Source organism: Dromiciops gliroides, chromosome 2, assembly GCF_019393635.1.
Source record: "Dromiciops gliroides isolate mDroGli1 chromosome 2, mDroGli1.pri, whole genome shotgun sequence".
Taxonomy (NCBI): Eukaryota; Metazoa; Chordata; class Mammalia; order Microbiotheria; family Microbiotheriidae; genus Dromiciops; species Dromiciops gliroides.
Genome location: NC_057862.1, coordinates 195,808,948 through 195,822,277, shown reverse-complemented (window position 1 = coordinate 195,822,277; position 13,330 = coordinate 195,808,948). Strand labels below are relative to the sequence as shown.

Below are 13,330 nucleotides of genomic sequence, written 5' to 3'. Positions count from 1 at the left end.
CCTGAACTCTACTCTTCTATTTCCACTTCTATAATCTTTTCCATTTCTCCTGTTAGTAGGTTCCATTTTCTAATACAGAATCAGAGTCTGTTAGTACTAGAATAGACTTTAGAGACCATCTAATTCCACTCCCTCATGCTATAGATAAGGACTGTTCAACAAATATTTATTATCCATCTATTACATGTAAGACACTGGAGATTTAGAGGCAAAAATAAAAGTGTCCCTGCTTCCAAAGCTTAACAGAAGTTAAGTAACTTCTCCAAAGTCATACACTGCGTTATTGGCAGATATAAGCCAGGAATACAGGATACCTGTCTCCCAGAACAAAATCAGAAAGCTTCTCACACATACACCCATTCCTAACGTAAATACATAAGGATCAGACTGATAAATCCCCAAATCAGGTTCTTTCAGATCATGGGAATGGATCTTCTAGGCCCTGATAAGAAATGGGGTTAGGAATGGGGTGGTAGATTTTGCTCCGATCTTCCATATTCTAGCCATCTTTTATCAGATTTTATTGAGTGTCTTAAATAAGATATGGCTCCTGTGCTCGGGAAACTTACAGTCTCACATTAAATTCAGTCTTAGTTTGAGATAATGGAGCTCATCTGACATCGTAATAGCAAAAAGACATATACCCCCACCCCGACCCCTGCCCACTGTAGGAGATGTAGGGCACATACAAATCCTGTGTGTGAAATATGAATCGTCATTGTTGTCCAAGATCCCGTTTGTGCCAGGCCAGCTTCTTGCCTATCCACTAGTTTTGGTTCATGCAGGTTTTTCTTGCCTTCCTTCTAGCTTTCTTGTTACAAAAGAAGACATTGAGGCCATGAGAATTTAAGTGACTTGCCCAAGACCACTCTGCTAATTAACAGCAGAGCCAAGACTAGAACCTTGGACTCTTGATTTCCCCATTCAGTGCTCTTTCCACTGTGTCACCCACACATTACCTAATATTTGAGGCTTAAAGATGTCAGTGCATCTGTACAAACTGAATACAGTAACCAATCAGTTATCAGACAACATGGAGGATAAGGATGGGGACTAGAACTTCCTCTCCCAGTGCAGGTCTGCACCTTCTGTGTACTTTTCATTCATCGAGAGTTGACCAGTACACTTGTAAATTAAATGACACGTGCAAGGTCACACAGCCAGTGTGTGTTGAGGGGGACCTTGTACTCAAGTATTCCTAACTCCAAGGCCAGCTCCTATTCCACTAGTCTCTGCTGCCTCTTATTCTCCAGGAGTGAAGTTCATTGAACTGAGTTTTCAACATAACTGAAATGCTGAGTTTATTCAATCATATTTTGATGAAAATCTACCTTATTAAATAAAACTTACATCAGTATTTCAGAATATAAGTGGTTGCATTAAGTTGGGTACTCCTTTCCCTGATGCAGATTAAGTACCTCTGTACCTGAGTAGATGATCTTCATGAATTGCTGTGGCCAGAAAAATTATTCATCCCTTGGGACCAACCTTCTGATTCACCTTCTTGAAGTTAAGCCCGAATTCCAGGTAGTCGATGTACAGCCTGTCACTAGACCCATCTTTTGAAGTCTTTCTATCTCAGGAGGACCTCCCAAGGCTTGTGTGTCACTAGGCCAGGCTTCTAGAGCCTGGAATCACTTCCACACTGTGTGGAGGAGTAATAGAGTGTACTGGCCATCAGGTAGCCTTCTCTGTTCCTGATTACTTGTGCTTCTCAGCATAAAAATTAGTCATTATACTGAGCTGTGATGATAGATGTATGTAGTGTCGGATCAGAGTGTTAAAAGACTACATATCCTGATACTCTGGAACTTTTTAAGAGTTCCTGGTATGTTCCTTGGTTGTAGGAGCCAGATTTAGAGCCGGAGGGGATTTTAGAGCTCATCTAGGTGGAATTCTAGGTAGAGCACTGGCCTTGGAGTCAGGAAGAGCTGAGTTTAAATGCTGACTCAGACTCTTACTAGCTGTGCGTGACCCATGGACAAGTCCTTTAACCTCTCTCAGCCTCTGTAGAATGGATAAAAATGGTACCTACCTGCCAGTTCTGTTGTGAGGATCAGATAAGACAACATGTCGAGTGTTTTGCAAACTTTAAGGTACTCTCTGAATGTTGGCTCATCCACTATTATTATGAAGTTGATACCTCTCATTTAACAGATGAGGAAATCATTTACATTTCTCTCATGAAGGCAAAGTATCTGTGTAGCTGCACAAATGATTTCTAAGGCAACATAGTTTGACTTTGTTTCATTAATATTGATTGTCTTTTTTCAGAATTATCACAGGGGCAGGCTTTTCCAAACTCCAGTTCTGCTACTTACTAGCGTTGTGATTGTGGGCAGGTCATTTCTTCCTTTAGAGCTTTAGGTTCGCCTGTAAAATGAAGTTAGATTACCTCTCAAGTCCCATTTCTAAAATTCTTTGATCCTACAATATGTGGTGTGTTGTGCCAGATACACCTATCAGAAAGTACATATGTCTCAGTCTGATACTTTTGCTTATAAAAATATTTGCCTTTCAAAGAACACTGAGCTAGAGATATTATGCAAACCTTCTATCTTCTTTCTTAGAGAAAGTTTCATGGTGGTTCCCATCACATAGCTAGTTCTTTTTTGAGATGTATATGCTCATATGTGGCCTGGGTTATTCCATGGTATTGGGACTTAGATTGTCAGTGTTCTTGTGTGCATTTTCCCCTCTCCTCTCCATCTGACTTTCCAAGCAAAAATGATGAACTCTCTTTATTGACATGCTTGTACTGTGTGATGTGGTGTGACCTGGAGGCCATGCTGACCTAGGAAGCTGTCCTAGGAACCCCCAGGCACCAAAACCATGCTTCTGTGGTTGGCGTGTCATAAACCTCTGGGCCTTCTGACATTTCTACCATTGAACAGATATGCTGCTGTGAGGGGGTCTTTGCCCCTGAGGCTGCAGTTAACTATTCTTGTTTGCATCTGTTTTGTCAATGGCTCCACCTAGTGGTGCTCTCCACTCTTTCTTCATTTATGGCTGTACTCTTTCCACCCCATTTTTTCCTTTCTTCTTTTGTTCCCTGCCTTTCTCTTTCATACTTCTCACACTTTCTATCTATTCTTCTTCAGCCTTCTCTCCCACACAGTTGGTAAGTTGGGTTGGTAAGCTGATCATTTACATGGCGCCAAGCAGGCTTTATCTGATTGCTGCTTTAAGGCTATTTTCATTGTTGTTTGCTCCCTGAAAAGTCTCACTTTTCTCTGTGTGTGTGTGTGTGTGTGTGTTTACATGTGTGCATACATATATTTCTGGCTTTCTGTTGCAAATATTTTAGGTTACTTGATAACTGACACATTACACTACCTGATTACTGAGCATATCGCCTGGATATGATACCATAGTATGAGTACAGAGATTTTTGAACTCTCTCTGTTTGCTCTTTCTTTGTAAGCTTCTTGTTTAGTTTTGTACCCCTGGACAAGTCCTTTAACTTGTCACCTTCAGTGTTTTCATCTATAAAATGGAGACAATAATATTTGGCCCACTAAGCTCTGTATTGTTGTGAGGAAAGCTTTTTGTAAAATTTAAATTGTTATAGAAGTGTAGATTATTATCTACTTATGCAAATATTTATTATTCATATCTATCCTTTTTCCCCCTAAAATCACATATGGTGAAATAAGTTAGAATAAATATTATCCCCTCCCATACATACAAGGGATACACTCTACTACAACTTATCACATCCCTAGTGAGGTAGAAGACACTTGTGACCAGAAAATATGTCTGGAAGGGTATATGTATAGGGAACATATGACTAGGAAGCATGTGTAGGGGACACAAACAAAAGGAACACATGAGAATTCACATCCAGCTCCTTGGGGCACCTTGTGCTTCAGCTGTTGTAGAGCCATTGAGGACTCTGAGTAGGTCATTGGAAGAGATGCTCTTTGCTAAATTGGGATCCTCTGCTGCTCTGTCTGTTCTCTGCTCCACTTTTTTCTGCTGGATGTCCACAGTGAGCTACTTTCTGCTGCTCTCTTCTACTGCCTCCTAGTGTTGAAAGCCATTCTTGATGTCTATTTGGGAGTATCCTTATGGGATAGATCACAAAGAAAGCCATTCTCTTAGTCTTCTTGACATTTGTTGTGATTGCCTATACATTTCCGAGTGTGGACCAAGGTGTTGGATTTGTCCAGTAGTTTAGGACATGGTTACCATAGGAACCATAGAGTTAAATGTCCTCTTTGTAAGATATCATTATATGACTAACTTCAGCTGGTGCATGTCTAGTTACAGGAAATAGGCTTAGGCTTTGGGAAGTTTCCTGGGGGAGGTCTTCTTTAGAGCTTTTTATTTGTACTGAATCACCAGAATCCCATTTTATTGACACTTTAAAACATAAGTCAAAGCCTCTCTTCCTAGGCCAAGAATCTTCACAGGAATATGGAATGTTGTAGTAAAGTTGATGTATTTTTTATTTAGCATTTTATTTTCCCCAATTACATATAAAAATAATTTTACATCCATTTTTAAAATTAATTTAAAATTTTAGTCGCAGTTTGAAGATGACGATATTTTGAGGTCCCATAACAGAGCTTATTGTACTTAAAAAAAAATACCATCCCAAGATCCTAGAATGGAATCCTAGCTAAGAAAAGTTGAAGTGATTGTTTGCGAGATGCTTATCTCTAGTGGACCGAGGTCTGGGTCAGTAGTTTAAAAATCTGACAAAGCATAGAAAAAATATGAGATGTTAACATTCTGTTCCTCCAAGACAATTGCTCCTTTTATGTGAAGGTTTATTAGTTTTAATGTTTCTTCCCATTTTTTCCAGATACCTCAAGTGACCTTCCTCATTTTTCTAGTCCTGACCTGGTAAACAAATATTCTATAATGGAACGTCTGAATTTTGCTTATTATTTACGTCATGGACGACCATCATTTGCATTTGGTACTTTCCTTGTTCAGGAATTAGTCAAGAGCAAGTCTCCAAAGCAACTGTGAGTATTTAAAAAGTAATAGGGGGGACAGCTAGGTGGCGCAGTGGATAGAGCAGCGGCCCTGGAGTCAGGAGTACCTGAGTTCAAATCCGGCCTCAGACACTTAACACTTTTGTGTGACCCTGGGAAAGTCACTTAACCCCAATTGCCTCACTAAAAAAACAAAAAAACAAAAACAAAAGTAATAGGAAGTGAGTTTGTTAAATGTTAAAAGAGTTATTATTGGGGGCAGCTAGGTGGCGCAGTGGATAAAGCACTGGCCCTGGATTCAGGAGGACCTGAGTTCAAATCTGCCCTCAGACACTTGACACTTACTAGCTGTGTGACCCTGTAACCCTCATTGCCCCACCCCCCAAAAATGTTCTGAAAATGACCATTTTGGGGCAGTTAGGTGGTGCAGTGGATAAAGCACTGGCCTTGGATTCAGGAGGACCTGAGTTCAAATGCGGCCTCAGACACTTGACACTTACTAGCTGTGTGACCCTGGGCAAGTCACTTAACCCCAATTGCCTCACCAAAACAAAACAAAACAAAACAAAACAAAAAAAGAGTTATTATTAAAAGGGTTACAGTACCGGCCTCAGACATTTGACACTTACTAGCTGTGTGACCCTGGGCAAGTCACTTAACCGCAATTGCCTCACAGGGGAAAAAAAAAAGGGTTACAGTAGAACATAAAGATCCAAGACTTTGAGGTTCATATCTGTATAACATAAAATTGGGAGTATTACTTGGAGATAATGACTTGACACAATCAGGGTTAAGTGATTTGCTCATGTTCAAACAGCTGTTAAGTGTCAAGTGTCTGAGGTTGGATTTGAACTCAGGTCCTCTTAACTGTAGGGCCAGAGCTCTATCCACCGTGCCACCCAGCTGCCCCAGAATGATTTTTGAAATAAACTTCCTAGTAGACTTCAGTATCAGTCTTCTTTATGGCGTTTGTCTACAAACATGCTCTTGCACTGAGGATCAGTGACCTTTCAATCTTGGATATGAGGGTGTTGATTCTTTTTTCTGCAATTGGGCAAGGAAGGGATGACAGGCAATCAGGGATAGAGGAACTCTCTAAGTCATTCAGAAGACAGTAGCCAGGAAATGGAGTGAGCAAAATGCTAAAGACCAATTTTTCTTACTTTGTACTATTGCTGGCAGCTAGTTGGTGAGGTGGATAGGGTTGCTGGGCTTGGAGTCAGGAAGATGCATCTTCGTGAGTTCAAATCTGGTCTCAGGCACTTACTAGTTGTGTGACCCTGGGTAAGTCACTTAATCCTGTTTGTCTCAGTTCCTTATCTGTAAAATGAACTGGAGAAGGAAATGGCAAACCACTCCAGTATCTCTGCCAAGAAAACCCCAAATGAGGTCATGAAGAGTTGGACATAACTGAAAAACAACAGAAGGATAACTGTTGCTTAGAGCCATAGGATCATAGACTTAGGACTGGAAAGGTCATTTCATCTAATCCTCCCACACCTAATTTTATAGATAAAGAAACTTAGGCCTGGTGAGGTTAAATGACTTTCTTATGGAGGTAGTAGCAAGTGGCAAAGCTGGGATTTGAACCCAAGTCATCTGACTCCAAAGCCAGTATTCTTTCCACTACACTGTACAGCCTTCCATCCTAGACTCCACTGAGAGCCCTCTTTACACTTATCGATGGTTTTCAAAAGGCGTGCTGTGAATTGTATGAAACTTAACCTTGCAATCACATATGTATGTATGAGTCTTCAGACTCATATTATGCAAAGAATCATAAAGTGCCTCAAGCAAAAAAGATTTGAGAAGCAGTGTCCTCAGTGGTCATTATCTCTGCTGTGCTGAACTGATGTCGACCCCTGTTCTCTGTTTCAGAATCCAGCAAGTAGGACATGAAGCCTACATGTTGGCACTTTCCTTCTTTCATTTGCCTTCAGTAGGGGCTGCTTGTGTGTGTTTCTTGGAATTGCTTGGTATTGATAGTCTCAAGCTCAGAGTTGATATGAAAGTGGCCAACATCATCTTGAGCTACATGTGTAGAAATGAAGAGGCTCAGTACAACTGCATCAGAGAATCCCTAGGTAAGGCATGCTTTCTGTATTTGGACTGCTTTGTGCAATAGGAAAGGGACTTATTTGAGTTACCTAATCAGAAACTTCTCATGGGGGAATACAGCTGGGTTGCTGCCTTACCTCAGTTTCCAGGATTCTTCATTAATTTGAGCTCACAAATGGTATTGAAACATTGTAAATAGAAATTTTTGTTCTCCTGAAGAAATCTCTTTTTTGTCCCTTTATTTAAAAATAAATTTTCATTACTATCTTTTATTTTTCCATCACCTTGATTTCTCTCGGTATCTTTCTCCCTTTCCCCTCTCAGAGAGCTATCCTATATAACAGATTTTTTTTTCTTTTTTTTTTTTTAGTGAGGCAATTGGGGTTAAGTGACTTGCCCAGGGTCACACAGCTAGTACGTGTTAAGTGTCTGAGGCCGGATTTGAACTCAGGTACTCCTGACTCCAGGACCGGTGCTCTATCCACTGCGCCACCTAGCTGCCCCGCAAAGATTTTTTTTTTTTTTTTGCTGGGCAATGAGGGTTAAGTGACTTGCCCAGGGTCACACAGCTAGTAAGTGTCAAGTGTCTGAGGTCAGATTTGAACTCAGGTCCTCCTGAATCCAGAGCTGGTGCTTTATCCACTGTGCTACCTAGCTGCCCTCCCGCAAAGATATTTTTTTAAAGAAAACAAGGACAGGAAAAAAAATCAGCAAAACCAGTCAGTACATTGAAAAAGTCTGAAAATATACAATGTTACACATATATGAACCTCCTAACTTTCCAAAGAAGGTGGGGGAGGTATCTTGTCATAGTTCTTTTTGGGGGGCATATGTGGTTTTGGTAATTTTGCAACATTAACTTTTAATTTTGTGGTGGTAGTTCTTTCTATTTATTTTATTGTAGTTATTGTACATATTGTTTTCTTGGCTCTACTTACTTCTCTATGCATCACTTCATTTAAATCTTTCCATGTTTTCATTGTTTTACAGTATAGCGGTATTCTATTACATTCACATACTGTAGTTTTTTTGGGCATTCCCTAATCAATTGGTATCTACTTAGTTTCCATTTCAAGTGCTGTTGTAAATTTTTTGGTGTATCTGTTTTTTTGTTATCAGTGACCTTGGAGTATATAACTAGTAGTTGCTTCTCTTTGTCACATGGATATTTCACTCACTTTACTTTCATAATTCCAAAATGCTTTCCAAAATGGCTGCACTGATTCTTAGCTCTACCAACAATGCATTAGTGTGCCTACCTTTCTTCCCACAACACCTCCGAAGTGAATTATTCCCATCTTTCATCTTCTTTTCCAATTTGCTGCATGTGAGGTAAAACGTCAGTTGTTTTGATTTGCATTTCTCTTATTACAAATGATTTGAAGCAGTTTTTCGTGTGGTGTTTAATAGTTTGCATTTCTTTGAAGAACTGTTTTGTTCATATTCTTTGACTTGTTTGGGGATGTTTTCATTTTCTTTGATTTGTTAAGGAATGTGTATGTGGAGGTATACATACACAAATACACATGTACATATACTCACATATTTATAAATATACATATACTCATATATATAAATACATATGTAATACAAATATTTTAGTAGAAACATATGTTAGAAACCAAGCTCAGAGAAATTTGATACAAAAATTTTTTTTCTCATCCAGCTCTATCACTTCTTATCCTAGATGTATTAATTTTGTGTCTGCAGAAGTGTTAGAATTTCATGTAATCAAAATTATCTTTTTTTCTTGTAATTGCCGTGTCCTTTGTTTTGTTAAGAATATACATATACTTGGATAAAGCACTGGCCTTGGATTCAGGAGGACCTGAGTTCAAATCCAGCCTCATACACACTAGCTGTGTGACCCTGGGCAAGTCACTTAACCCTCATTGCCCTGCCCCCCCCCCCAAAAGACTATACATATACTCATAGTTGTGAAAGGTATATAATCTGCTTCTCTTCTAATTTTTTCATGGAATTATCCTTAATAATAAGGTCATTTTCCTTTTTAAATTTATTGTGGGCAAAATATGATTATGGTCTAAGCCTATTTTCTATCAGAGTGCTTTCAAGTTTTGCTAGCAGTTCTTCTGTTACAGGAAATACTTTCCTAAATAATTTGTATTTTGCAATTTTTTTTTTCAACACTGGGTTATTGAGTTCCATTGTTTCTGATTCTCCCTTGTCTATTCTGATCCACTTCTCTATTTGGGGTGGCGGGGTGGCGGGGCAGTGAAGGTCAAGTGACTTGCCCAGGGTCACACAGCTGGTAAGTGTCAAGTGTCTGAAGCTGGATTTGAACTCGGGTCCTCCTCAGGCTAGTGCTTTATCCACTGCACCACCTACCTGCCCCCAACACTTCTCTATTTTTAAACCAATTCTAAATTATTGACTGCTGCTTTGAGATCTAAAAGTACTGTTTCCTGGGAGGATCTCGTTACTATGTTTTAATTGTATTTTTTTACAGTTGAAAAACTAGTTAAACTGGCTAATGGTAAAAAAGAAGAAACTGAAGAATTGCTTAGTCTCTTAGAAGACGGCATATGGGATAGTATTCAACAACAAGGAATATCAAGGTTTGTCTGTTGTATTTCAGTGCCTTTTTTTTTAGCAGTGATTGTGCCAATTTGTATTTATCTAGCTTTTTTTTCTAAAGAATTCAGACCACCTCAGGTGTTCTTATTAATTAATTCTCACACCACCTTTGTGATGAAGGGAGAACAAGGTTGGCTCTTGCCTCTTTCTACATGGAATAACCAGGATAGAATAATACAAACTGAATGAATGTCTTTGAAGTATGTCACACTGAATTCTTTAAGTGGATTGAAAAGGGGAATCAATTGGCTATTAAGTTGATTTCTTTAAGCCCTGCTCTAATTCTGCTTGTTAGATTTCAGTTAAATCATTCTGAGAGCATGAGCTAGTAAGCCCTTCCCTTTCCCCAATCTCTTAAATTCAGGTTCATGCACTACGACCCCACTGAGTCTTATTCTTCCATAGTTAGACCTGCCCACTCTTTCTCTTCCTAACCCTTCCTTTAGGTCTAACACCCTAATCCAAACACAGGAAAAAGTGTTTCCTCTGCGAATGGCCTGCCTGCCAATTGTAACCCCTTGGGCTCCTCTAGACACTAGTAATTGATCCTGCTTATGCTATTTACATTCTTTCTCATGCATATAGAGAAACTTTGCTTTTTCTGTGTCTGTCTAGGGGTGTGTTTTATGATATAGCAAGAGTGCCATCTAGCTCTTGATTGCAGGAGAGGAACAGCCTCCCTGTGAAGTACCAGTCATTAGCAACCTTCATTTGGGATGATAGTCTCCTCTTTCTCCTGACCCTGGATGTCTCATATTATAGATCATGGGAACTCCACATTCTTTTTAGTATCTGAGAAGTATAGCCTTCCAACTTTTGTTGTTAAAGCTAACTTTTCTTGCTTGGCACTAGTGTTCCAGTTCTGTGGCTCTGTGGTACACATGTATACCAAATACAGTGCATACTGTACCAGCACATAGTAGGCACTTAATAAGTGCTTGGTGATTGTTTGAATGATTGCTTGATAGTAAAGAAATGTACTGTGTAGCGGGGAGGCCAGTGGCAACAAAAAATTATAGACTTGTACTTGGTATTTTATCTACAAGGCTTATTAGTGGTTGAGCAGCAGCCCAGATTCACTTTTTTTTTAATTTATTTTTTATTTAGAATATCATTTTACGAATTACATATAAAAACAATTTTAACATAAAATTTTAGAACTTTGTGTTCCAAATTCCCTTCCTCCCTCCACCCCCCCTTAAGAATACAAGCAATTCAGTATGTTATACATGTATAGTCACGTAAAACATTTCCACATTAGTCAGGTTGTGAAAGAAAACAGACAAAAAAAACCTTTAAAGGAAATTTTAAAAATTATGCTTAGATCTGTATTCAGATACCATCAGTTCTCTTTCTAGAAATGGATTGCTTTTTTTATAAGTCCTTCAGAGTTGTCTTGGATCATTATATTTCTGAAAACAATTAGGTCATTTACAGCTGATCATCTTATAATATTGCTTTTATTTTGTATACAGTACATTTCAGTTTGCATCAGCTTATATGAATCTAAGTTTTTCTGATAGCATCCTGCTCATCATTTTTTTTTGGGTGGGCAGTTAGGGTTATGTTATTTGCCCAGGGTCACACAGCTAGTAGGTGTCAAGTGTTTGAGGCCAGATTTGAACTCAGGTCCTCCTGAATCCAGGGCTGGTACTTTATCCACTGTGCCACCTAGCTGCCCCCCAGGAAAATACTTTTGATGTGGGAGGTGAGATCCCTGAACCAGCTGCACAAAAACCAGTAAAGTCTGTAAATTTTTATTAATTTGTCAGTTTCAAACTATAGCAATGTCTTATAAGATTTTATTTTTTCTGTTTTTAATGTCAGGACCTCCAGCGAATCAGGCCGCCAGTGGTCATTGGTGGTGCAGTTCTGCAGGCTTCATAATATGACGCTGAGCACGGCTTACCTCAGAGAGTGTTCTAGAGCCAATGAATGGCTACAGTTTATTGTGCACAGCCAGCTCCACAGCTATCCCCTGGAGGAAGTGAGTAAGCTACTGACCATACTCAGATTTTTTACATTGGAAAATGGGCATTTTTCTTAGAGGTTTGGAAAGGTCATTTATTTTGTGTAGGTTATTACACTTTTGTTTGAGGTAATATCATTATTAGCTAGATTCTATTCGAGTGACCAGAACAGCTGGAGAGGTGAAAGTCCTGGCCAGATGACATCCACAGGGCCATGTTCCCTTTTTCTAGGTCCTACAATTTAGGAAGGACTTTGATAATCTGGAGAATCTACAAAGGAGAATAGGTTGGTTGGAAGGGCCTCAGAATCCTTCTGCATGCATGGTGGTCAATTGAATAAAGTTAGCATGGTTAGCTGTGAGAGGAGAAGACTGCAGAGCGGGTGGGATGATAGCTGTCTTTTACATATTTTAAGAGCTGTCTTATGGAAGAGGAGTTGGATTTGTTCTTGGCCCTAAAAGTAAGAACTAGGAGTAGAGGATAGAAGTTGTAAAGTGACCAGTATCATCAAGGAGTTCTCTAAAAGTAGCTTCCTTCTTATTGAAGGTCTTCAAATAAAGGGTGAGTCATCTCTCTTGGGGTATGATATAGAAGGGATTATTCTTCAGATTTAGGTTGATCTAGGTGATCCCCAAGGGCCCTCCCTATTCTGGGTTTCTGTGATGCATAGTAACTTATACAGTGTAAATGAAAAGATCCTTTAAAGGAGACTGATCCAAGCATTTGACAACCAGTGATAGTATTGGAGAACTAAGATAAATCCTATCTCCCGCCTCTTGGCAGAGAGATAGGGAGCTATGATAGTTGAACTTTGCATATATTATCAGATATAGGCACTTAGTGATGGTTTCCTCATAATGAGTTTTCTTTGGTTACCAGGTTCAGTTTTTATATGGGTGGTAGATAGGTCCAAAAATGTCTGTGATGTAAAAACAAAAGGCATCAATGGATGGGATTAAGAGAAAGGAATAGGTTTTTTAATCATAAAAGTGTCTTATTATTTTCTAGTTACATATAGAGATAGTTTTCCACATTCTTTTTAATTTCAAATTTTTTTTTTAATTTTTTTAAATTTTTGCAGGGCAATGAGGGTTAAATGACTTGCCCAGGGTCACACAGCTAGTACATGTCAAGTGTCTGAGACCGGATTTGAACTCAGGTCCTCCTGAATCCAGGGCCAGAGCTTTAACCACTGCGCTAGCTAGCTGCCCGTTCCACATTTTTTTATACAATTTCTAGTTCCAAATTTTTCTCCTTCCCTCCCCCTTCTCCAAGACAGCAAGTAATCTGATATATCTTATATATGTACTATCATATTAAACATATTTCTGCATTAGTCATGTTGTGAAAGAAGAATCAGAACAAAAGGGAAAAACCTCAAAAAATAAAAAATAAAATAAAACCAGAAAAAAGCAGAAGCAGTATGGTTCAATCTGCATCCAGATTCTACAGGTTTTTTTTCTGGGTGTGGAAAGCATTTTCCATCATGAGTCCTTTGGAATTATCTTGGATCATGGTATTGCTGAGAAGAGTTAAGTCTATCGTAGTTGATCATCATATAATGTTGTTGATACTGTGTACAATGTTTTTCCTGGTTCTGCTCATTTCACTCAGCATCAGTTCATGTAAGTCCTTCCAGGTTTCTCTTAAATCTGCCCGCTCATCATTTTCTGCAACACAATAATGTTACATTACATTCATATACTGAAATTTGTTTAGCCATTCCCCAGTTGACGGGCATCACCTCAATTTCCAGTT

The 13,330-nt window shown here is 39.1% G+C and overlaps 1 protein-coding gene across 1 annotated transcript in view; it reads left to right on the top strand.

The window, feature by feature from the left end:
* Positions 1 to 13,330, top strand: part of SPG11 (SPG11 vesicle trafficking associated, spatacsin) — an 87,863-nt gene that overhangs the window by 45,221 nt on the left and 29,312 nt on the right. The window contains 4 exon segments of the mRNA XM_043980724.1: positions 4,811 to 4,976; positions 6,825 to 7,030; positions 9,475 to 9,583; positions 11,430 to 11,589. Coding sequence (XP_043836659.1) covers positions 4,811 to 4,976; positions 6,825 to 7,030; positions 9,475 to 9,583; positions 11,430 to 11,589 — 641 coding nt within the window.